This window comes from Somniosus microcephalus, chromosome 4 (assembly GCF_052327205.1).
Source record: "Somniosus microcephalus isolate GS21.2 chromosome 4, FLI_Smic_1.0, whole genome shotgun sequence".
NCBI lineage: Eukaryota > Metazoa > Chordata > Chondrichthyes > Squaliformes > Somniosidae > Somniosus > Somniosus microcephalus.
This window is the reverse complement of record NC_140990.1, coordinates 317933660-317959331: the sequence shown is the minus strand read 5'-3', so window position 1 is coordinate 317959331 and position 25672 is coordinate 317933660. Positions and strand designations below refer to the sequence as shown.

Below are 25672 nucleotides of genomic sequence, written 5' to 3'. Positions count from 1 at the left end.
AACATCTGCAGTATTTTGCTATCGTACTAATGTTTCCCCCAACATTTGCCACCCAATCCCCAGGTTCCAGATAACTTTGAAATGCAAGATAAAGAGGGTGAATTAACAACAGGCGCTCAGTCAGGGACAATGTACTTTATTTGGTTGTAATCCTGATATAGTTAATTGGACAATAAAGTGCAAAGTAGGGATGCCTCTTACTTTAATGAACATTAGAATAAACAGAGGTTATCCAGTTGGATCACCCGGGTTAATGTTAAATTTATTCGTGCCTGATCCCAATCAACTGCACACCGAAGAGCCAAAGGTCAAGCAGACTTCATAGGACTGCTCGGGAGATCTGTACGCTCATCTCTCACTCTTTGTTCTTCTCACTCTCTCTCTCTCTCTCTCTCTCTCTCTCTTCGCCTCTCACACTCAGCCTTGTGTGCGACACAAGCCAACAAGAAGCTTGAACGTGCCATACAATGTAAGAAGTGAGGAAGCGGACTGGTGATAGCTGCGAGCCATGGAGGAGACCCAGAGCCCAGAGCAAGGCCCAACGAGAAAGCCCAAGATCACCAGATACCCATTTCACCGGCAGCCTCCCTGGATCCTGAGCACCCTGTTTGCTATACAGGTAGGAAAGAGCCAACTCAACAGAGCAAAGCCGTGCCGCCATTCCCATCGCTCCACCATTGGCAGGCGGGCCTTCAGCTGCCTAGGGCCCTAAGCTCTGGATTTGGTGGCGGTGCCTTCAGCTCCCAAACCCCGCGGCCTATACCACCTAGAAGGACAAGGGCAGCAGGCGCATGGGAACTTCACCACCTGCAAGTTCCCCTCCAAGTCACATATCATCCTGACTATCGCCGATCCTTCATTGTCGCTGGGTCAAAATCCTGGAACTCCCTCCCTAACAGCACTGTGGGAGTACCTTCACCAGACGGACTGCAGCGGTTCAGGAAGGTGGCTCACCACCACCTTCTCGAGGGCAATTAGGGATGGGCAATAAATGCTGGCTTTGCCAGTGACGCCCACATTCCATGAATGAATTAAAATAAAATTCCCTCTCTAAACCTCTCCATCTCTCTCCTCCTTTAAGACGCTCCTTAAAACCTACCTCTTTGACCAAGCTTGATGACTGTATTGGTGCCGTTTCCTGCTCTCGCCCTGAACTAGAAAATTTCATTCACTTTGCTTCCAATTTCCACCCTTCCCTCACCTTCACATGGTCCATCTCTGACTCTTCCCTTCCCTTCCTTGACTTCTCTGTCTCCATCTCTGGGGATAGGTTATTGACCAACATTCACTACAAGCCCACTGACTCCCACAGCTACCTGGACTACACTTCCTCCCACCCTGCTTCCTGTAAGGACTCTATTTCGTTCTCCCAGTCTCTCCATCTCCGCCGCATCTCTTCTGATGATGCCACCTTTAATACTAGTGCTTCCGACATATCTTCCTTTTTCCTCAACTGAGGATTCCCCCCTCCCACAGCTGACATGGCTCTCGATCGTGTCCGTTCCATCTCCCGCACTTCTAGCCTCACCCCTTCCCCTCCCTCCCAGAACCACGATAGGGTTCCCCTTGTCCTCACCTTTCACCCCACCAGCCTTCACATTCAACGGATCATCCTCCGCCATTTCTGCCACGTCCAGCGTGATCCCACCACCAAACACATCTTCCCCTCACCGCCCCTTTCAGCATTCCGAAGGGACCGCTCCCTCTGCAACACCCTGGTCTACTCCTCAATCACCCCCAACACACCCTCCCCTCCCCACGGCACCTTCCCATGCAAGTGCAGGCGATGCAACACCTGCCCTTTTACCTCCCCCCTTCCCACTGTCTAGGGCCCCAAACACTCCTTCCAGGTGAAACAGTGATTTACTTGTACTTGCAATTTAGTATACTGTATTCGCTGCTCATGATGTGGTCTCTTCTACATTGGGGAGACCAAACACAGATTGGGTGACCGCTTTGCGGGACACCTCCATTCAGTCCGTAAGGGTGACCCCAAACTTCCGGTTGCCTGTCACTTTAATTCTCCGCTCAACTCCCATTCTGACCTCTCCGTCCTCTTACACTGTTCCAATGAAGCTCAACGTAAGCTCCAGGAACAGCACCTCACCTTTCTATTAGGCACTTTATATGCTTCTGGACTCAATATAGAGTTCAACAATTTCAGACCATAACCTCTGCCCCTATTTTTTCAGGCGGCAACTATTGATGATTCTGCCATTCCCATTTGCAACATTTAATCTCTCCTGCCTTCCACCCTATCACAGACCCTCCCTTTTTGTTCTTTCCTCCTCTCCACCCTTTTCCTGCCTCTGCACCTGCTTAAAATCTGTCACATCTCTATCTTCTTCCAGTTCTGACGAAGGGTCACCGACCTGAAACGTTAACTCTGTTTCTCTCTCCACGGATGCTGCCTGACCTGCTGGGTGTTTCCAGCATTTTCTGTTCTTGTTTCCGATTCCAGCGCCTGCAGTATTTTGCGATTGTTCTTTGACCAAGCTTTTGGTCACTTGTCCTAATATCTCCTTACGTGGCTCGGCATCCAATTTTTTCTAATAAAGCCCGCGTGAGGCGCCTTGGGACGTTTTATTTTCTACGTTAAAGGTGCTACATAAATGAAGTTATCGTCGTTGTTGATTGTAAAGGTCTGATTGCTTCTTTCACTTTCTTTGTGACATATTCATTTTTCCGAGGAGTTCTTGCTGTTCTACTGGGCGAGCTTGTAATAATTCACCCCGTGGTTACTGAATGACGTTTTACTTAGTGCTTGGGTAGAGCTTGTACCCGTGGCATTCTCGGAATGCCTCATGTGCAGGCAACTATAAAGATTTTATGTTTAAAAAAAAAAAAACATTTATGTCCGGGATACAGGCCCATTCCCTAGCTTGTGGGATCTTGCTGTGCGCAAATTGACTGCCGCGTTTCCTACATTACAACAGTGACTACACTTCGAAATTACCTCATTGGCTGTGAAGCAACTTGGGATGCCCTGAGGCGGTGAAAGGCGCTTCCTAGTTGCTCCGAAAAGGTTGTGATACAACTGAGGGTCTCACTGAGCCACTTCAGAGGGCAGTTAAGAGTCAACCACTTTGGTGTATGGGACTGGAGTCACATCTAGGCCAGACCGGGTAAGGACGGTTGGTTTCTCTTCCCTGAAGGACATTAGTGAACCAGTTGGGTTTTTACAACAACCCGACAGCTTCACAGTCACTTTTACTGATTCTTATTTCCACATTTTTTTTAACGGAATTCTGGATTAAGCTGGCAATATAGGGGATATGACCACGGCTGCCATCCTCCCGGGAGCTGGGAATTAGACTAACAAGGGAGATTTCCACCTTCGTAGCGCCTGGGGAATGTTCAGTGGCGGTGGAGCTCCCTTACACCAGGTTCCCAACTTCACAACGTCGCCCTGGGGATTTTTCCGGGAATCATCCAACATTCCCTGGAGCCTGGCGCTAGGCCTGCTGCAACCATGGTAACGAAGAGGGCAGGAGCCCGCCTCCTCATAGGCTCATCGTGCACCCAAGTGCAGGGGTTGCCTTGGGTTGTGTTACCATAACTGCTCCCCAGCGACCCATGCTGGGCAATGAAATCCGCTTAAGGACACGATCGGACTTGATGGTCGTGCAACCTGCTGACAGGCAGAGCGCCAGGTTCGCACCTGAAGAACGGGCCACTTGAGTTAGGACCCAGAGAACTGCCAGCACCGTGCCCGAGCAATCAGCAGCGCCTTCCGGCGAGGGGCGGAGAAAAAATGAGAATAGGAAAAGAAAATGTAAATATCCTTGCTTCCTTCACAAAGACTTAAAACTAAACAAAACAAAAAATGAGCAATTCTGCCAGTCATTAACAGGACCCCAGCCACCGGAAAGGACCTTTGCCCTTTAATGGTCACCTTCTGTTTTCCATTATCAAAGCAATAGTCGAAACACCCATTGAATAGCACGAGCCATGTGACTCCACGAGCCTTTACGCCACTGCCGTCTGTGTTAACCTTTCACCTGGATCATGGTGATGTCCCAAATTGAACATTATTGAGCTAAATGGAATAGTAGGTCAGGCAATGCGAAGAATGGCATGTGTCAGGAGGTGGGTTTAAGGAGGTAGATTAGCCTCTTGTCTCCTGTTGATGTTTACGAGCTGCTTGATTGAATCACTGTCCTGTGACTAACTCACTGCTGAGTTCCATCCGATCTTTAATTCCTGGATTACCCACTAATATAGAAACATAGAAGATAGGAGCAGGAGTAGGCCATTCGGCCCCTCTAGCCTGCTCCGCCATTCAATGCGATCATGGCTGATCATCCAAGTTCAGTACCCGGTCCCTGCTTTCTCCCCATATCCCTTGATCCCTTTAGCCTTAAGAAATATATCCAACTCCTTCTTGAATATATTTAATGAATTGGCCTCTACTGCCTTCTGTGGTAGAGAATTCCACAGGTTCACCACTCTCTGGGTGAAGAAATTCCTCCTCATTTCTGTCCTAAAAGGCTTACCCCTTATCCTTAGACTGTAACCCCTGGTTCTGGACTCCCCGATCATCGGGAACATCCTCCCTGCATCTAGTCTGTCCAGTCCTGTCAGAATTTTATAAGTTTCAATGAGATCCCCTCTCATTCTTCTAAACTCCAGCGAGTACAAGCCCAATCGACCCAATCTCTCCTCATACGTCATTCCTGCCATCCCAGGTATCAGCCTGGTGAATCTTCGCTGCACTCCTTCCATGGCAAGAATAGCCACAGTAATGATGCCTCAATTGAATAAGGGCCGCTATTCCTGACGCTTAACCCCCGAGGGAACACCCATTCCCTGGGTGCGTCAGTCAGAAGCGACAACAATAACACCAACTTTAAATTTAAAATTCTCTTCCTTGTTTCAAGTCCTGGTGATCGAATGGTCTCACCCCCCTCCCTAACTCTGTAACCTTCTCCAGCCCTACAACCCTCGTGAGATCTCTGCCCTCCTCCAATTCTGGCCTCTTCCGCATCCCCAATTTTAATGGCTCCACCATTGGCGGCCGTGCCTTCAGCTGCCTGGGCCCTAAGCTCTGTAATTCCCTCCCTAAACCTCTCCGCCCCTCTCTCCTCCTTTAAGACACTCCTTAACACCTACCTCTTTGACCAAGCATTTGGTCACCTGCCCTAATTTCTCCTTATGTGGCTCGGTGTCAATTATTGTCTGATTTACGCTCCTGTGAAGCAACTTGGGACGTTTTACTACATTAAAGGCGCTGTATAAATGCAAGTTGTTGTTGGTTATTCTGTGATAGTAATTGCCTTTTGTTTTGCTCTCTCTCCTCAGCACGTGTTGGTGCAGGCTGCCCTCCTTCAGACTGTTCACCGCCTCCTGATCGATGCCCTCCCATCGAACCAGCACACTCGCCAACATGGCTACCAGCTCATGGCCACCAGCCTCTTCTCCTCCGGCATCTCCACCCTGCTACAAACCACCCTGGGCAGCAGGTAATCGGGTTTTCAAACCGCTCATTTCTCCCCTTCGAGAAATCCCATCGATATAATTGGCGAGGTGTTTAAGATGATTAAAGGAGTTGTTGGGGTAGCTAGAGAGAAACCATTTCCTCTGGTGCATCTTGTCCGATGTAAGAACACTTGAAAAGCCATTGATTGGTTGGGAAGCACTTTGGGATGTCCTGGGAACATGATAGGTGTCAGCCGTGGCTCAGTGGGTAGCAGAGAAACAAGAGTAGGCCATTTAGCCCCTCGAGCCTGTTCCACCATTCAGTGAGATCATGGCTGATCTGTGACCTAACTCCATATACCCGCCTTTGCCCCATATTCCTTAATAACTTTGGCTAACAAAAATCTATCTCATTCAGATTTAAAATTAACAATTGACTCAGCATCAATTGCCATTTGCGGAAGAGATTTCCAAACTTCTACCACCCTTTGTGTGTAGAAGTGTTTCCTAATTTCACTCCTGAACGGTCTGGCTCTAATTTTTAGACTGCCCCCTAGTCCTAGACTCCCCAACCAGCGGAAATAGTTTCTCTCTATCTACCTTATCTGCTCCCCTTAACATCTCGAAAACTTTGATCAATCATCCCTTAACCTTCTAAATTCCAGGGAATACAACCCTAGTTTGTGTAATCTCACCTCGTAATTTACAAATCTACAAATGTGAGCCCTTTTCTTGACCTGCTACGGGGAGACACGACCTCTCTTTAATGTCAGTGAGACGGTTGTGGGTTCAAGTCCCACTCCAGAGACTTGAACACAAAAATCTAACTGACACACTGGTGCAGCACTGAGGGAGCGCTGCACTGTCGGAGGTGCTGTCTTTCGAATGAGACGTTAAACCGATACCCCGTCTGCTCTCTCAGGTAGGACCTATTTCGAAGAAGAGCAGGGGAGTTCTCCCCAGTTTCCTGGCCAGCATTTATCCCTCAACAACCATCACTAAGAAACAGATTATCTGAACATTATGGGGTTGATTTTCCTGGAGCCGTCAGGTGGGGTTTCAGGCGTGTGGGGGGGGGGAAATCCCGAATTTGGGGGTCCCGGCACCATCCCGCCCAAAACCCCGCCCCACGCAAGTTTCAGGGGCGGCGGGTACCCGCCCCGCACTGGGACCTGCCGAAACCAGGCGGGAAGGGATTCGTGCCAATTAACTGCCTGTTAACAAGTAGTTAACAGGCAGTTTTTAGCCTAATCCCTATTTTGAGGGGTTTTGTGTGGGATTCCCGACGTTTCCAAACCACGCCAGGTTAGAGCAGGCGGGCCGTCGGGTTGAAGGAGTTGGAGGGGTCGCAATGTCGGCACTCAGGTGAGTGATGGGTGCATGAGTGCAAAGGTAAGTGTGTTTGGTGTGTCTAAAGTGTGTAAAGAACTTTTACTTACCTGTACTTACCTTAACAGCCTTTCTTCCTGTAGCCGTCGGGAGCCCATCACTCAGCCGGCACTTAAAGCTGAACGGCTGTGATCTGTGAAAAGTGACAGCCTTCAGCTTTGAGTGCTGCTGAGAGTTCTAACTGAGTCTGTGCAGAAGGACTCATGTTAGAACTCAGACTGTCAGTGTTTGACAGCTTCAAACAGCTGTGAAACACTGATATTTCATCTGTCAAGAACTCTTGACAGATGAAATTTCAGTCTGTGACGTCACCTGTTGCCGGATGGGCTCAACAAGGTCAATCAAGGGGAAATCACGCGGATTGGCCGGACGTCGATGTAAGCGGGTCAAAAACCCAAAAGTTGAAGCCCCGCCTTCTTCCCGACAGCTTCGGGAAAATTGACCCCTATCACTTTGCTGTTTGTGGGAGCTTGCTGTGCGCAAATTGGCTGCCGCGTTTCCTACATTACAGCAGTGACTACACTTCAAAAAAAGTACTTCATTGGCTGTAAAGCACTTTGGGACGTCCAGCGATTGCGAAAGGCACTGTAGAAATGCAAGTCTTTCTTTCTTTCTACAAATGTGAGTCCTTTTCTTGACCTGCTATAGATAGACGCGACCACGGTTTAATCTCTCACCCAAGGAACTGCACCTGAAAGCGTAGAACATCCTCAGAACTGCACAGGAATGTCTGACCAGACCATAGCTCCAGGACGGCATGGCAGAGAAGGAAGTTCCAACACAACCGTTGCCCTGCCAATAAGAAACTCCACATTTTCCGTTTAAGTTGTAACTTGAGATGCCGTCCTTTGGGTGAGACAGTAAAGAGAGGTCATGTCTCCCCGTAGCAGGTCAAGAAAAGGACTCGCATTTGTAGATTTGTAAATTACGAGGTGAGATTACACAAACTAGTGTTGTATTCCCTGGAATTTAGAAGGTTAAGGGATGATTGATCAAAGTTTTCGAGATGTTAAGGGGAGCAGATAGGGTAGATAGAGAGAAACTATTTCCGCTGGTTGGGGATACTAGGACCAGGGGACCTAGTCCAAAAATTAGAGTCAGACCAAATTAGGAGACACTTCTACACACAAAGGATGGTAGAAGTTTGGAACTCTCTTCTGCAAATGGCAATTGATGCTGAGTCAATTGTTAATTTTAAATCTAAGATTGATAGATTTTTGTTAGCCAAAGGCATTAAGGAATATGGGGCAAAGGTGGGTATATGGAGTTAGGTCTCAGATCAGCCATGATCTCATTGAATGGTGGAACAGGCTCGAGAGGCTAAATGGCCTCCTCTTGTTCCTATGTTCCTAGACCACCTTTCATGCTCCCAGGACATCCCAAAGTGCTTTCCGACTAATGAATTGCTGTGCCAAGTCCCGTTCGCCCATCACCCCTGTGCTCGCTGACCTACATTGGCTCCCGGTTAAGCAACGCCTCGATTTCAAAATTCTCATCCTTGTTTTCAAATCCCTCCATGGCCTCGCCCCCCCTCCCTATCTCTGTAACCTCCTCCAGCCCCACAACCCCCCAAGATATCTGCGCTCCTCCAATTCTGCCCTCTTGAGCATCCCTGATTATAATCGCTCCACCATTGGCGGCTGTGCCTTCTGCTGCCTGGGCCCTAAGCTCTGGAATTCCCTGCCTAAACCTCTCCACCTCTCTACCTCTCTTTCCTCCTTTAAGACGCTCCTTAAAACCTACCTCTTCAGACCAAGCTTTTGGTCACCTGCCCTAATTTCTCCTTATGTGGCTCTGTCTGATACATTTTTGTCTTTTAATACTCCTGTGAAGTGCCTTGGGACGTTTTACTATGTATAAGGCGCGACATAAATACAAGGTGTTGTTGTTTGAGTGTTGTGATATAAAGAGTATTTTCGCTATTTGTCTTGCAAGACACAGTTAAAGAATTGCTGACTATAAATGGCTGCTTCCTCGGCCGTTTGACCAGGGGTTACTGGCTGAACAATGATCCTTTGTCTTCAATAGGAACAGCACGGGTGCATTTACATGCCACGTTTGGCGTGGGTGCAAAGAGGTTTTGGCTTCACAGCGCTACTAAACATGTGCAGTGTAAATCAGTGCTTCGGACTGAACTGGCTCTGAATGAAAGCAGTGTGACTCTCCGCTCCTTCAGGGAGACTCTCTGCTTCCCTCTGATGTCAGCCTGGGCCTTGTCTTCTGACTCCGGCTGCGCTTACACCATCGCTACGACAGTTCTGGTGTAAATGCACCCTCAGATTTATTGCTTATTGGGTTGCTTTTGGCTGCACCATGACACTGCTGGTATTTTAATGTCTCACGCTAATTTGCACCTCTTGGGTTCTCAATCCCATCAATCAAATGCCATGATTTCAAGGACTGCTCTGTCACTGACCGTCTCTGTGATGAGGTTCAATTAATGCTATAGTTTATGTTTAGTTTGTGGTTAAGCACAGAAGGAGGCCATACGGCCCATCGTGCCTGTGCCAGCTCTCTGAAAGAGCGATCCTATTAGTCCCACTCCCCCGCCTTTTCCCCATAGCCCTGCAATTTTCTCCCTTAAGATCTTTTACTGTAGTTGAATTTAGTCGTGGTTGGCCTCTATTGATTTGTCCCTTTCTGTCTACCCTCCCTGTCCTTATACCCTGCCTGTCCTTATACCCTGCCTGTCCTTATACCCTCCCTGTCCTTATACCCTCCCTGTCCTTATACCCTCCCTGTCCTTATACCCTGCCTGTCCTTATACCCTGCCTGTCCTTATACCCTGCCTGTCCTTATACCCTGCCTGTCCTTATACCCTCCCTGTCCTTATACCCTGCCTGTCCTTATACCCTCCCTGTCCTTATACCCTCCCTGTCCTTATACCCTGCCTGTCCTTATACCCTGCCTGTCCTTATACCCTGCCTGTCCTTATACCCTCCCTGTCCTTATACCCTCCCTGTCCTTATACCCTCCCTGTCCTTATACCCTCCCTGTCCTTATACCCTGCCTGTCCTTATACCCTCCCTGTCCTTATACCCTCCCTGTCTTTATACCCTGCCTGTCCTTATACCCTCCCTGTCCTTATACCCTCCCTGTCCTTATACCCTCCCTGTCCTTATACCCTCCCTGTCCTTATACCCTCCCTGTCCTTATACCCTGCCTGTCCTTATACCCTCCCTGTCCTTATACCCTCCCTGTCCTTATACCCTGCCTGTCCTTATACCCTCCCTGTCCTTATACCCTACCTGTCCTTATACCCTACCTGTCCTTATACCCTCCCTGTCCTTATACCCTCCCTGTCCTTATACCCTCCCTGTCCTTATACCCTGCCTGTCCTTATACCCTGCCTGCAAGCTTTCCTCTCTTGTTTTATTGATTCAAGTTTAGTTTGAGGTCTCCATGGTCCCTTGGTGCAGTTTGGGTGACCATGTTTCTCAAAGTGGGGCGATCTGCTCAGAGAGAAAGGTTTGGAGATGCCCTCACTGTTTTCCTCACACTTCAATGACCTGAACAGTGACAAGTGAAATTGGATGACTTAAGTACATTACCACTGGTGTCCAACTGGCTAAGGGCAAAGTTGGAAGAGATCTAGAGGTGTGATTCGATTTGGGGTGTCACTAGATTTGGTGCTTAGCATGACCAATCACGGCAGAGCAGCAACCAACAATGTAAGTAGAACAACAACAACTTGCATTTATATAGCACCTTTAACGTAGTAAAACGTCACAAGGTGCTTCACAGGAGCGTTATCAAACAAAATTTGACACCGAGCCACATAAAACGGTATTAGGACAGATGACCAAACGTTTGGTCAAAGAGGTAGGTTTTAAGGAGCGTCTTAAAGGAGGAGAGAGAGGTAGAGAGGCGGAGAGATTTAGGGAGGGAATTCCAGAGCTTAGGGCCTAAGCAGTTGAAGGCACGGCCGCCAATGGTGGAGTGATTACAATAAGGGAGGCGCAGGAGACCAGAATTGGAGGAACGCAGAGATCTCGCGTGGGATGGAGGAGGTTACAGAAACAGGGAGGGGATGAGGTCATGGAGGGAATTGAAAACAAGGATGAAAACTTTTTAATTGAGACATTGCCAGACCGGCAGCCAATGCAATGTAGGTCAGCGAGCACAGGGGTGATGGGTGAAAGGTTAGAATACGGGCAGCAGTTTTGGATGAGCTCAGTTTTACGGAGGGTGGAAGATGGGAGGACGGCCGGGAGTGCGTTGGAATAGTCAAGTCTCGAGGTAACAAAGGCATTGATGAGGATTTCAGCAGCAGATGAGCTGAGGCAGGGGTGGAGCCGAGCGAAGTTACGGAGGTGGAAGGAGGCGGTCTTGGTGATGGCGCGGATATGTGGTTGGAAGCTCATCTCGGGGTCAAATACGACACCAAGATTCGTAGGAAAATGAAGGGCAGGAAAAGTCCATTTGTTCCATCAAGCCCTCCCCATAAACGCTGAACTACATTGGTAAATCAGTAGAGTACGAGCCAAAGGAAGTAACGCTGAAATTGTACAGTGCCCTGGTCGGACCACGCTTGAGTACTCTGACCAGTTTTGGTCATTCGCGCTAGGTTTGGGCTTTGATAGATGGGGAGAAACTGTTTCTATTGACGGGAGGGTCGGTAACCAGAGGACACAGATTTAAGGGAATTGGCAAAAAAAAAGCCAGGAGGGAGATGAGAAATATTTTAACGCAGCAAGTTGTCGTGATCTGGAATGCGCGGCCTGAAAAGGCGGTGGAAGCAGATTCAATTATAAATTTCAAAAGAGGAACCAGACCTTGGGATTGCCTGCAACCTACATTTTTTACAAGGCACTTTACAACCGTCTTTCAGATGAAATATTAAACTGAGGCCCCGTCTGCTCTCTCAGGTTGACGTAAAAGATCCCATGACACTATTTCGAAGAAGAGCAGGGGAGTTCTCCCCGGTGTCCTGGGCCAATATTTATCCCTCAACAAACATCACTAAAAAAAGATTATCTGGACCTGTGTCTCGTTGCTGTTTTTGGGACCTTGCTTTACACGAATTGCCTTTTTTTTCATTCATGGGATGTGGGCGTCGCTGGCAAGGCCAGCATTTATTGCCCATCCCTAATTGCCCTTGAGAAGGTGGTGGTGAGCCGCCTTCTTGAACCGCTGCAGTCTGGGTGGTGAAGGCACTCACACAGTGCTGTTAGGGAGGGAGTTCCAGGATTTTGACCCAGCGACGATGAAGGAATGGCGATATACTTCTAAGTCAGGATGGTGTGTGACTTGGAGGGGAACTTGCAGGTGATGAAGTTCCCACGCGCCTGCTGCCCTTGTCCTTCTAGGTGGTAGAGGTCGTGGGTTTGGGAGGTGCTGCTGAAGAAGCCTTGGCGAGTTGCTGCAGTGCATCTTGTAGATGGTACACACTGCAGCCACAGTACGCCGGTGGTGGAGGGAGTGAATGTTTAAGGTGGTAGATGGGGTGCCAATCAAGCGGGCTGCTTTGTCCTGGATGGTGTCGAGCTTCACGAGTGTTGTTGGAGCTGCACGCATCCAGGCAAGTGGAGAGTATTCCATCACACTCCTGACTTGTGCCTTGTAGATGGTGGAAAGGCTTTGGGGAGTTAGGAGGTGAGATACTCGCCACAGAATACCCAGCCTCTGACCTGCTCTTGTTGCCACAGTATTTATGTAGCTGGTCCAGTTAAGTTTCTGGCCAATGGTGACCCCCAGGATGTTAATGGTGGGCGATTCGGCGATGGTAATTGTAATGTCCGTGTGTAATTGAGACACGGACTGCAGAAGTTGGTTATAACAGGTGTTTACTGAATGGAGACAAAACTGGAACTACTATACAAAGTTACTGCACAGGCTTATATACAGGGGTGGTCACTACTGGTACTGCAGTATACAGGGGCTGCAGAATATAGTTCCTTCTTCAAGGTACATACACTACAATTCCTCCCCTTTTAGCTAAACAGTACATAACATTCGATTAATAATTAAATAACATATTTACAATTACAGTTGCTATATACATTAGCTGAAGTTAATCAATTATAAATTCAGTCTTTGAGGAGGCTTCCTGATTCTGTCCAGACAACGCCACTTTGGGGTATCAGGTTCTTCTGGCAAAGTTGATTCGGGATCAACGTCGTTGTTTGGTTCGTCTGCTTCCAATATCACCGATTCTGAGGTAGATGCAATTGGTACTTCGGTTTCATCACCAGGTGTATAGGATCGTGGTGTAGATTTGACGTTTTCCAGTGACTCTAGAATCTGGTCAGCATGGCGTCTTACAATGCTCTCTCCAACGTCCACGGTATACATTAGAGGTCCTTGCCGTGTGCAGATCGTTCCTGGCTGCCATTTCTCTGTGCGGTAGTCCCAGGCCAAAACTGGTTGACCTATCTTGAAACTCCTGGTTGGCCTTTCATTCATATTCTGAAACTGCCTGTTCTCCACATCTCTTCTGATGTTTGGCTTAACCAATACAAGTGGCATCTTAGTCTTCGATTGAAGAACATCATGGCTGGAGTTTGGTTGGTAACCGCATGTGTCGCATTCCGGTAGGCAAACAAGAAGTTATCCACCTTGTGTTGTAGGGGTATGTCTTCATTACACATTGCCTTGATAGCCTTCTTGAATGTTTGAATGAACCTCTCAGCCAATCCATTGGTGGCTGGATGATATGGGGCAGATGTGTAATGCTTAACACCATTGTTCTTTAAGAACCTCCGGAACTCTTCAGACACAAACTGTGGTCCATTGTCAGAGCAAATCTGTTCAGGCAGCCCATTTCTGGCGAATATGGTTCGTAAGACTGTGATAGTTTTTTCTGTGGTGGTTGAGGACATTTTTATTACCTCTGGCCACTTTGAATGTGCATCCACCGCAATTAAAAACATCGAGTCCATAAATGGACCAGCAAAATCAATGTGTACCCTTTGCCATGGAGATGAGGGCCACTCCCATGGATGTAGAGGGGCTTGTGGTGGGGCGTTTTGGACCTTCTGGCATCCTGTACAGCTCTTGGTCATCTCTTCGATTTCTCTATCGATTCCCGGCCACCACACAAACGCTCTGGCTAAGTTCTTCATTTTTACCCCTCCCAGATGACCCTCATGAAGCTCATTGAGCACTCTATCCTTCAATTTGGGTGGAATTACTACTCTGGATCCACACATCAAGGTTCCTCGGCACACTGACAGCTGTTCTCTTCTCGGCGAGAATGCTGGCAACAGTGGTTCGCCATGTGCTGGCCATCCCTTCACCGTTAAATCATAGACCCTGGAGAGTGTCGGGTCATTTCGTGTTTCCTTTTCTATGTTTGTATTCGTCACAGGTAGACATTCGACTATGGTCGAGTGGAATATCTCCACAGGATCCACTGCAGGTGCTTCTTCCACCGTTGGCAACGGTAGGCGCGACAATCCATCAGCATTCCCATGCTGTTTAGTTCCTTTGTACTCGATGTCATATTGGTGTGCCCCCAGGAAAAGGGACTACCTCTGTAGCCGTTGTGCTGCCATTATCGGGACGCCCTTCTTGGGGTTGAAAATGGAGACGAGGTTGATGATCAGTTAGTAGAGTAAATTTCTGTCCGTGCAGGTAGTGATTGAACTTCTTCACCCCCCACACCAGGCTGAGGGCCGCTCTGTCAATCTGGGTGTAGTTACGCTCGGCTGAAGTTAACGAGCATGACGCAAAAGCTATCGGCCTCTCTGAACCATCAAGGGATTTATGTGACAGTACCGCTCCAACGCCGTAGGGAGATGCATCACACGCCAGTCTTATCGGTAGTGATGGGTTGTGGTGAGCCAATACTTCTCTTGAAGTGATCAGACCTTTACACTTCTGAAAGGCCCGCTTACATTCATCGCTCCATTTCCATGCTACTCCAGTTTGTAGCAGGGCGTTCAGTGGGTGCAGAATTGTGGACAAATTCGGCAAAAACTTATGGTCACCAATCCGAGGAATGACCTCAGTTGCGACACATTTTCAGGCGCTGGAGCCTTAACTACCGCTTCAATTTTGTCAGGGGACTTATGTAACCCCTCTTCATCAATCATGTGGCCACAATACGATATTTGTTTCTTAAAAAACTCGCACTTGGGGCGATTGGCTCGTAGCCCATGTTCTCTTAGTCTAGTGAGCACCTGCTCTAGGTTGGCAAGGTGTTCACTGTCATTTTCACCTGTCACTAGGATGTCGTCCAAGTAACACTGAGTCCCCGGAATCCCTTGCAGGACTTGTTCCATCGCTTTTTGCCATATAGCCGGAGCTGATGCTACTCCGAATACCAGTCGATTATACTGGTAAAGACCTTTGTGAGTGTTTATCGTGAGATATTTCCTAGAGGATTCTTCAACCTCCATCTGCAAATATGCTTGCACTAGGTCAATTTTTGTAAAACGTTTCCCTCCAGATAGTGAGGCGAAAATATCTTCTATCCTCGGAAGAGGATACTGTACTGTGTGAAGGACTAGGTTCACAGTCACCTTGAAGTCCCCACAGATGCGAACCTTCCTTGGCTCCTCAGACTTATTGTTTAACGTTTTCTTCATGACAGGAACGATGGGTGTCGCCCACTCGCTCCAGTCTAACTTAGATAACACGCCTGCATTCTCCAGATTCTCCAGCTCTGCCTCGACGGCTGGGTGAATTGCATATGGTACCGGTCTTGCTTTGAAAAACTTGGGAATTGCATTCTCTTCTATTTTTATCGAGGCGGTTATGCCTTTAAGAGTTCCCAGTCCTTGTTGAAATACCTCTTTAGCGTTAGCTAAGATTTTTGACAATCGTCCAGGTGTGACATCGTCATCCTTTTTACCAGCCACAGTCAGTGCCTGAGTGGAGTGCCAGTCTAAACTTATCTTTCTGATCCATTCACGTCCCAATAACGGTGGTCCACCATCTTGCAGTATGTACAGATACAATTTCTGTATTTCCTTGCTGTTGTATTCGACAGGCACCCTTATTTTCCCTCTGGGGTATACTTTCTGCCCCGTATATGTCTTCAAGACAATGGATGTGTCTTTCAAGGGTATGTGTGTGAATAGCCGCTCGTAGTCTCGTCAATTCATGACGGTCAGGGCTGATCCTGTATCCAATTCCATTTTGACTTGGGACCCTGCTATCGTGAGGGTGACCCAAATGGTTCGGTGATCCTCTTTTGCGATTACGTTGTGCAGTTTGAGACAGCTTAGTCTCTTGTTCCCGGCTTCACTATCGTTCTTCTGGTCTTCGGAACTACTGTCCGTCATCTTTTGTACTTTCCTGTACTGTTCCTTAGTAGTCTTTTTGTTGTTAGTCTTCTTCCCGGACCTGCAAACTCGTGCAATGTGTCCCATCTTTCCGCATTGCCTGCATGTTTTGTCCTTGGACCAGTAGTCCTTCTGGTCATGGGTTGTTCTGCCGCAGCAATAACATTTTTCAAATCCCCATGTCATTTCATGGGTGCCGTATTCCTGTGGCTTTTGCTGTATTTCCGCAGCTCCCCTTGCTGCTGCTTCGTACGATACTGCCATGCTGAAAGCCTTATCTAGCGTCAGCTCTTTCTCTGAGAGTAACCTCTTCTGGGTTCCTTCACTCAGGAGTCCACAGACAAATTTGTCCCATAGGGTATCTGCCAGTCCTGCTCCGAACTGGCAGTGCTTTGATAGCTTGCGTAGTTCCGTAAGGTAATCAGCATTGCTCTCATCTTTATGCTGATTTCTCTTGTGGAATTTAAATCTTTCTGCTATCAGCAGCGGTGTAGGGTTTAGGTGTTCCTGTAGGATATCAACAATTTCGTTAAAACTCTTCGCCATCGGTTTGATTGGAGTGATCAGGTTCCGCAATAGGCCGTACGTTCTTGCGCCCATTAAGTTTAGTAGTACCGATGCCTTTTTCTCATCGGCTACTTCATTTGCCTTGCAATATACTTCGACTCTTTCCACATACGTGGTCCAGTCTTCTATTGCATTATCGAAGGCAGTGATATTGCCAGTCTTCGGCATCTTGGAGATCTAAGATGGCGCCTCCCGTGCTTTGCCTTCTTTCCCGATTGAACAAAATGGCGCCTCCCGCGCTTTGCCTTCTTCCCCGCTGGATTAAGATGGCGCCTCCCGCGCTTTCTGCCTTTTCCGCTGCTGCCAGCACTGTTGCTGGCATTTTTATGCCTTGATGGCGATGCCCTATGGTCTTCGCGCGCTTCCCCCCACGCTGCTGCCAACGCTGCTCTCCGCGGTCCCCGTGGCAAACTGCAGCTCCTCGCGGCTTTCTGCACTTCTAATTTCTTTTTCTTTTATTTTAATTACTGTTCCCGTCGTCAGAGCAGACCCTATGGGACACTTCCCTCCCTCTTCTCGGGTCTGTACGCTGCCCGGCTTCGTAGCACCGGCCGCGCCCTGTGTGCTCCACCCTCTCTCTCTCTCTCCTCTTCCCGACAACGCTGCTCGGCCCCGTTGAAAAGCCACCCGATCGAGCGCTAGCCCGCCACAGCCCAGGAAGGATCAGTGTACTACCTGCCACCAGCCCGATTAGCTGGAACACCATAGACTGGATAACCAAGCCCAGCTCTCGACAGCCTCTCCTGCAAATCTTCGAATTCGATGAATCAGAGGGCAGTTGCCCACGGTCGACGCCCATTTCTTCTGTTTTTTTTTCTTTTTGGATTTCTTCCTTCTGGCTTCGACCTCTAATAACTTCACTTCAGGGATGGATCCCCGTGAGGTGGTGCAGAACTGTAGGTAAGTTCGGATCTGTTCGTCGCCAATGTAATGTCCGTGTGTAATTGAGACACGGACTGCAGAAGTTGGTTATAACAGGTGTTTACTGAATGGCGACAAAACTGGAACTACTATACAAAGTTACTACACAGGCTTATATACTGGTACTGCAGTATACAGGGGCTGCAGAATATAGTTCCTTCTTCAAGGTACATACACTACAGTAATGCCGTTGAATGTCATGGGGCGGTGGTTAGACTCTCGCTTGTTGGAGATAGTCATTGCCTGGCACTTGTGTGGCGCGAGTGTTAATTACCACTTTTCAGCCCAACCCCGAATGTCGTCCAGGTCTTGCTGCATGCGGGCATGGACTGCTTCATTATCTGAGAAGTTACGAATGGCACTGAACACTGTGCAGTCATCAGCAAACATCCCCATTTCTGACCTTATGTTGGAAGGAAGGTCATTGATGAAGCAGCTGAAGATGGTTGGGCTGAGGACACTGCCCTGAGGAACTCCTGCAGCGATGTCCTGGGGCTGTGATGATTGACCTCCAACAACCACAACTATCTTCCTTTGTGCTAGGTATGACTCCAGCTAGTGGATAGTTTTCCCCCTGATTCCCATTGACTTCAGTTTAACTAGGGCTCACCCTTGGAATTCAGCTCCTTTGTCCATGTTTGGACCAAGGCTGTAATGAGCTCGGGAGCCGAGTGGTCTTGGCGGAACCCAAACTGAGCATCCGTGAGCAGGTTATTGGTGAGTAAGTGTCGCTTGACAGTACTGTCGACAACACCTTCCGTCACTTTGCTGATGATTGAGAGTAGACTGATGGGGCGGTAATTGGATGGATTGGATTTGTCCTACGTTTTGTGGATAATGTTTTCTGTAATGTATATACCTTTAAGGGGGGGAACTACTTTTTACAGCTCATGTATACTGTAGTACCGGCAGTGACCACACCTGTATATAGCACTGAGTAGTAATCTGTACAGTCAGTTCCAGAGTGAGCCACGTTGAGTAAACACCTGTTGTACCGTTCTCCTGCAGTCTGTGTCTTACTACTGACGGACACAACATTTTCCACATTGTCGGATAGATGCCAGTGTTGTAGCTGTACTGGAACAGCTTGGCTAGAGGCGTGGCTAGTTCTGGAGCACAAGTCTTCAGCATGATAGCCAGGATGCTGTCGGGGCCCATAGCCTTTGCTGTATCTAGTGCGCACAGCCGTTTCTTGATATCACGTGGATTGAATCGAATTGGCTGAAGACTGGCTTCTGTGATGGTGGGGACCTCAGGAGGAGGCAGAGATGGATCATCCACTCGCCACTTCTGGCTGAAGATGGTTGCAAACGCTTCAACCTTGTCTTTTGCACACACGTGCTGGGCTCCACCATCATTGAGGATGGAGATATTCATGGAGCCCCCTCCTCCCGTCAGTTGTTTAATGGTCCACCCCCATTCTCGACTGGATATGGCAGGACTGCAGAGCTTTGATCTGATCCGTTGACTGTGGGATCGCTTAGCCCTGTCTATAGCATGCTGCTTCCACTTTTTAGCATGCATGTAGTCCTGTGTTGCAGCTTCCCCAGGTTGGTACCTCATGTTTAGGTACACCTGATGCTGCTCCTAGCATGCTCTTCTACACTCCTTATTGAACCAGGGTTGGTCCCCTGGCTTGATGGTAATGGTAGAGTGAGGGATATGCCGGGCCATGAGGTTACAGATTGTGGTGGAATACAATTCTGCTGCTGCTGATGGTCCACAGCGCCTCATGGATGCCCAGTTTTGAGCAGCTAGATCTGTTCTGAATCTATCCCGTTTAGCACGGTGCTAGTGCCACACAACATGATGGAGGGTGTCCTCGGTGTGAAGACGGGACTTCGTCTCCATAGTGACTGTGCGGTGGTCACTGCTACCAATGATGTCATGGACAGATGCATCTGCGACAAGTAGATTGGTGGGGATGAGGTCAAGTAGCTTTTTCCCTCGTGTTGGTTCTCTCACCACCTGTCGCAGGCCCAGTCTGGCAGCTATGTCCTTCAGGACTCGGCCCGCTCGGTCAGTAGTGGTGCTACTTGTTAGATCCGTGGTTCAGTGGATAAATAATCACACGGATGCTGTACATTAACAAACAACAGGTCTTTACTGGAGGAGGGTAATCTCTAGACTGGGGTACAGAGGCATGCGCACAGCTTATATACCGGTGTGGTTACTGCCGGTACTACAGTATACAGGAGCTGTAAAAGTAGTTCTGACTTAAAGGCACATACACTACAATTCCTCCCTTTTTAGATTAATAATACCCCCTTAATATTCAAATAACAATTACATTTTTACATGTACATTCAATAACAAAAGTCCATTTATAGATTCAGGCCTATAAATTCGGTGACGCCCCGCCAGCACGTTTGCGCCGGAAATTTAGCGCCTGCCGCCGAGCCAGTTGTGCCCGCCCCAAATTCACTTTCAGCGCCCCAAAGCGGAAGCGGGCGCTGGTACAGGGTGTGTCCGCCCCGCTTGGGGAGCTGAAAGTGAATTTCAGCACTCCCGGTCCCGCTGCGCCACCCGATGCGGAGCGGCAGGCTGCTGTACTGCAGGCCTCCCCCTTCTCTTAAGGGGGAGGTGCCTGTAACGGCCGGAGCCCCGTTGAAAGTGCCGGCAAAAGAGCCCGGCACAACGGCGAAGTGCCGGGCTCCACGGAAACCAGCCGGCAATGCCGCGGGGGGGGGGGGGTGTGGAGGAGGCCGGGGAAGGAGGTGCGGGCAGGCGGCCGCCGAAAAAGCGGCCGGCCGCACCTCCGCTTTAAATAGCGCCTCTAAGGCTGCAGCACGGCCAGGTTTTCAAAACGTTGTTAGCGGCCGCCAGGGAAGAGGCGGCCGCTACTGAAGATGGGGATTGGCGTGGTTTCGGGCGGTACCAGGGCGCTGCGCACACCGATGACGTCATCGGTGCCGGCACAGCGCTACCGGCTTACGCCGATTTAAAGGCCCACCTAATTTCAGCGGCGACGCAACTTCCGGCGCAACCCACTCTTGCGCCCCTAAATGGGCGCAAACCCAAGGGAATTTCTAGGCCTCAGTCTTTGGGGCGGCTTCCTGACCCTTTTGGGATAGCGCCTTTCCAGAGGTTCTTGTTCTTGGTGCAGAGGCGATTCTGACCCCTTTTCATCGGGTAGTTCATCGGGTTCCACTGCTACTGGGTCTGAAGTAGATGCTACCGGTATGTTGGGTTCATCCCCAGGTACTCGAGACATGGGGTTGACGCATTCCTGTGATGCTAGGATCTGATCGACGTGGCGTCTCACAATGTTCTCCCCGACATCCACTGTGTACATTAATGGCCCCTGCCTTGTACATATCGTTCTGGGTTGCCACTTCTCTGTTCGATAGTCCCGGGCCAAGACTGGTTGCCCTACATTGTCGGCTTCTCGTTGATGTGCTGGAATTGTTTGTCCTCAACATTTCTTCGCACATTTGGTCTGAGCAAGTCCAGACGAGATCTCAACCTTCGGTTAAAGAACATCACGGCCGGGGTCTGGTTGGTAACTGCATGTGTCGCGTTTCGGTAGGCTAATAAGAAATTGTCCAGCTTATGCTGTAGTGGAATTTCCTCATCGCACATGGCCTTTATCGCCTTCTTAAAGGTTTGTACGAACCTCTCAGCCAATCCATTGGTGGCTGGATGATACGGGGCGGATGTGTAATGCCTTACCCCATTCCTTTTCATGAATTTTTGGAACTCGTCGGACACAAACTGTGGTCCATTATCAGAGCAGATCTGCCCTGGCAACCCGTTTCTGGCAAATATGGTCCGTAGGACTGCAATCGTTTTCTCTGTAGTGGTTGAAGACATCTTTATCACCTCAGGCCACTTTGAATGAGCATCCACTGCTATTAAGAACATTGAGTCCATGAATGGACCAGCGAAATCAATGTGCACCCGTTGCCATGGAGAGGAGGGCCACTCCCATGGGTGTAGAGGGGCATGTGGTGGTGCATTTTGGAACTTCTGGCATCCTAAGCAGCTCTTAGTTAGGTCTTCGATTTGTTGATCGAATCCCGGCCAGCACACATAAGCCCTAGCAAGGCTTTTCATTTTCACTCCCCTCAGATGACCTTCATGTAGCTCATTTAGCACTCTCTCCCTTAACTTGGGTGGAATCACCACTCTGGATCCACACATCACTGTCCCCTGGCATACTGACAGCTATTCTCTTCTGGATGAGAATGCTGGCAACAGTGAGTCGCCATGTGTTGGCCATCCCCTCACCGTCAATTCATATACCCGTGACAGCATCGGATCATTGCGGGTCTCCTTCTCTATATCCGCGTTTGTTACTGGCAATCGTTCAATTATCGACGAATAAAATATCTCGATAGGGTCCACTGCTGGTGCTTCCTCCACCGTAGGCAGTGGCAGGCGCGATAGCCCATCAGCGTTCCCATGCTGTTTCATGCCTTTATATTCTATTTCATATTGATTCGCCCCTAAAAACAGGGACCATCTTTGTAACCGCTGTGCAGTCATTACTGGCACGCCCTTCTTAGGATTAAGGATGGAGACAAGCGGTTGGTGGTCAGTCAGCAAGGTGAACTTCTGCCCATGCAGATAGTGATTGAATTTTTTTACTCCCCATACTAGGCTGAGGGCCTCCCTGTCAATCTGAGCGTAGTTGCGCTCGGCTGAGGTTAGTGACCGAGACGCAAAGGCTACTGGCCTCTCCAACCCGTCTGGGAATTTGTGCGACAGCACCGCTCCAATGCCGTAGGGTGATGCATCACATGCCAAACGAATTGGTAGCGCTGGGTTGAAATGGGCCAACACCTCTTTTGATGTGATCAATTCTTTACACTTCTGGAAAACTCGTCTATGTTCGTCATCCCACTTCCATGGTACCCCTGTTTGCAGTAGGGTGTTCAGCGGGTGTAATACCGTAGACAAATTTGGTAAGAACTTGTGGTAATAGTTTACCAGCCCGAGGAACGACCTCAGTTGTGACACATTTTCCGGTGCTGGAGCCTTGACTACTGCCTCAATCTTGTCAGGGGACTTATGTAACCCCTCTTCATCGATGACGTGGCTGCAATACGAGATCTGTTTCTGGAAAAACTCGCACTTGTGGCGATTAGCTCGCAGCCCATATTCCTTTAATCTGGCGAGCACCTTCTCCAAGTTAGCGAGGTGATCACTGTCATTTTCGCCCGTGACCAAGATGTCGTCCAAATAACACTGGGTCCCTGGAATCCCTTGCAGGACCTGATCCATCGCCCTTTGCCAGATAGCCGGAGCCGAGGCTACTCCAAACACCAGCCGGTTATATTGATAGAGACCTTTATGGGTGTTGATCGTAAGGTAATGTTTCGAAGCTTCTTCTACCTCCATTTGCAAGTACGCCTGGGCTAGATCAATTTTGGTGAAGCGTTTACCACCAGATAGCGAGGCGAAAATATCCTCAATTCGTGGAAGCGGATATTGCACCGTGTGAAGGACTGGGTTCACTGTCACCTTAAAATCCCCACAGATGCGGACCTTCTTTGGTTCCCCAGGCGTATTACTCAATGACCTCTTCATTACAGGAACGATGGGTGTAGCCCACTCGCTCCAGTCCACTTTGGACAGTACTCCTGAATGTTCCAACCCTTCCAGCTCTGCTTCAACTGCTGGTCTGATCGCATAAGGCACTAGTCTGGCCTTCAGAAACTTTGGGCTTGCATTTTCCTCTATTTTAATTGTTGCTGTTATTCCTTTTAGTGTTCCTAGTCCCTCCTGGAACACTTCTTTTGCGTCAGTTAGCATTTTTGACAGTCGTCCAGATGTGACGTCGTCATCCTTTTTGGCCTCAACCTTCAGTGCCTGTATGGAATTCCAATCTAATTGTATCTTTCGGATCCATTCACATCCTAGCAGTGGTGGTCCTCCATTTAGCAATACATATATATCCATTTTAGGTATTTCCTGACCATTATATGTCACTTTCACCCTTATTTTCCCTTTGGGGTAGACTTTTTGCCCCGTATACGTCTTCAAGACAATCTCTGTAGCTTTCAAGGGTATGTGTGAAAATAGCCGCTTGTAGTCTCTTTGATTTATGACTGTTAGAGCTGAACCTGTGTCCAATTCCATTTCCACTTGGACTCCGTCTATCTTGAGTGTAACCCAGATAGTCTGGTGATCCTCCATTTCGGTTACATTATGTAGTTTCAGACAACCCAGCTCCTTGCTTCCGGAGCCTGTGTCACTTTTCTGTTCGTCTGAACCACTGTCCATCACCTGGTGTACCTTTTTGTACTTCTCCTGTGGAGATTTCTTACTGTTGGTTTTCTTCCCAGACCTGCAGACTCTTGCTATGTGTCCTGCTTTCCCACACTGTCTGCACACTTGGTCCTTGAACCAACAATCTTTCTGGTCATGTGTTGTTCTGCCGCAACGATAGCACTTCCCTGTTCCATAGGTCATTTCGTTGGTGCCATATTCTTGCGGTCTCCGTTGTATCTCTGCAGCGCCCCTTGCGGCTGCTTCATGTGATACTGCCATACTGAAAGCTTTGTCCAGCGTAAGGTCCTTTTCTGATAGAAGCCGTTTCTGGGTTCCTTCACTTTGTAGCCCACACACAAACTTGTCCCTTAACGTGTCTGCTAGTCCCGCTCCAAACTGGCAGTATTTCGATAGCTTGCGCAGTTCCGTTAGGTACTCAGCATTGCTTTCGTCTTTGTGTTGGTTCCTTTTATGGAACTTAAATCGTTCTGCTATCAGCAGCGTTGTGGGGTTTAAGTGGTCCTGTAGGATTTCTACTATGATTTCAAAATTCTTGTTTACCGGCTTCTCTGGGGTTATTAGATTTCGCAGTAACCCATAAGTTTTTGCACCCATGGAATTTAACAGAACCAGTGCTTTATTAGCATCTGGCACTTCATTTGCCCTGCAGTACACCTCAATACGTTCCACATATGTCGCCCAATCTTCGACTTCATTGTCGAACATAGAGATACTGCCACTCTTCGGCATCCTTGGTTGTGCGTTAACTATCACCAATGGCGCCTCCCGCGCTTCCCCTTCTGCTCCGCTGGCACAATATGGCATCTCCCGCGCTTTCCTTCCTTCCCGCGCTCGCCCGTCTTCTCTGCTGCGGCTTCGCAAAATGGCATCTCCCACGCTCTTCCTTCTTCTCCGCGGCTCAATGGCGCCTCCCGCGCTCTCCCTGCTTCTCCGCGGCTCAATGGCGTCTCCCGCGCTCTCCCTGCTTCTCCGCGGCTCAATGGTGTCTCCCTTGCTTTGCCCCGCAGACCCTGATCAGCCCGTGATCCCTGGCTGTGCTCTGCGCGTTCTTCTCTTGATATTTGTCGACGCCGCTCAGTCTAGAGCCCGGCTGTTTCTTACCCTCTCTCTCTCCGGTTTGCAGTATTTTCCCTCGACGCCGCTCGGTGATCAACCCCCGGCTACGCCCTGCTCTCTTCACCCTCTTTCTTACCCCGTCGACGCTGCTCGGCTCTCTCTCTGCCGTCGGTCGGCTCCTGCCGCCACTGCTCGGGAAGGGTCTGCCCTGGACCTGTCGTCGGTCTCTTACTGCTCGTTGTGGCTGGGGAACCAAGCCCGGCTCTCCACAGCCTCCCCAGCGAAGTTGGATCTCTGCCTGACTGCTGGGCGGTTGCTCGCGGTCGACGCCCGTGTTCCTGGACTCAACTATTTTTTAAATTTTTTTATGTTGCAGGTAGATTCGCATCGACACTCGTCACCACTGTTAGATCCGTGGTTCAGTGGATAAATAATTACACGGATGCTGTACATTAACAAATAACAGGTCTTTACTGGAGGAGGGTAATCTCTAGACTGGGGTACAGAGGCATGCACACAGCTTATATACCGGTGTGGTCACTGCCGGTACTACAGTATACAGGAGCTGTAAAAAGTAGTTCTGACTTAAAGGCACATACACTACACTACTGAGCCACTCTTGGTGATGGACATTGAAATCCCACCCAGAGTACATTCTGTGCCCTTCCTATTCTCAGTGTTTCTTCCAAGTGGTGTTCAACATGGAAGAGTACTGATTCATTAGCTGAGGGAGGGCGGTAGGTGGTTTGGAGCAGGAGGTTTCCTTGCCCATGCTTGACCTGAAGCCATGAGACTTCATGGGGTCCGGAGTCAATGTTGAGGACACCCTGGGCCACTCCCTCCCGATTTTATAC

General features: G+C 49.0%; 1 protein-coding gene across 2 annotated transcripts in view; it reads left to right on the top strand.

Moving 5' to 3' along the window:
• The first annotated feature begins 266 nt into the window (after positions 1-266).
• slc23a3 (solute carrier family 23 member 3) overlaps positions 267-25672 on the top strand; it is a 126926-nt gene continuing 101520 nt past the window's right edge. Inside the window, exons 1-2 of one of the 2 annotated variants that reach the window (XM_085986801.1) lie at positions 267-619; positions 5302-5462. In XM_085986801.1, the coding sequence (XP_085842927.1) occupies positions 509-619; positions 5302-5462 (272 nt within the window). In that variant the 5' untranslated portion in view covers positions 267-508. The remainder of the gene's footprint in view (positions 620-5301; positions 5463-25672) is intronic. The other variant, XM_085986802.1, reaches the window with a different exon arrangement.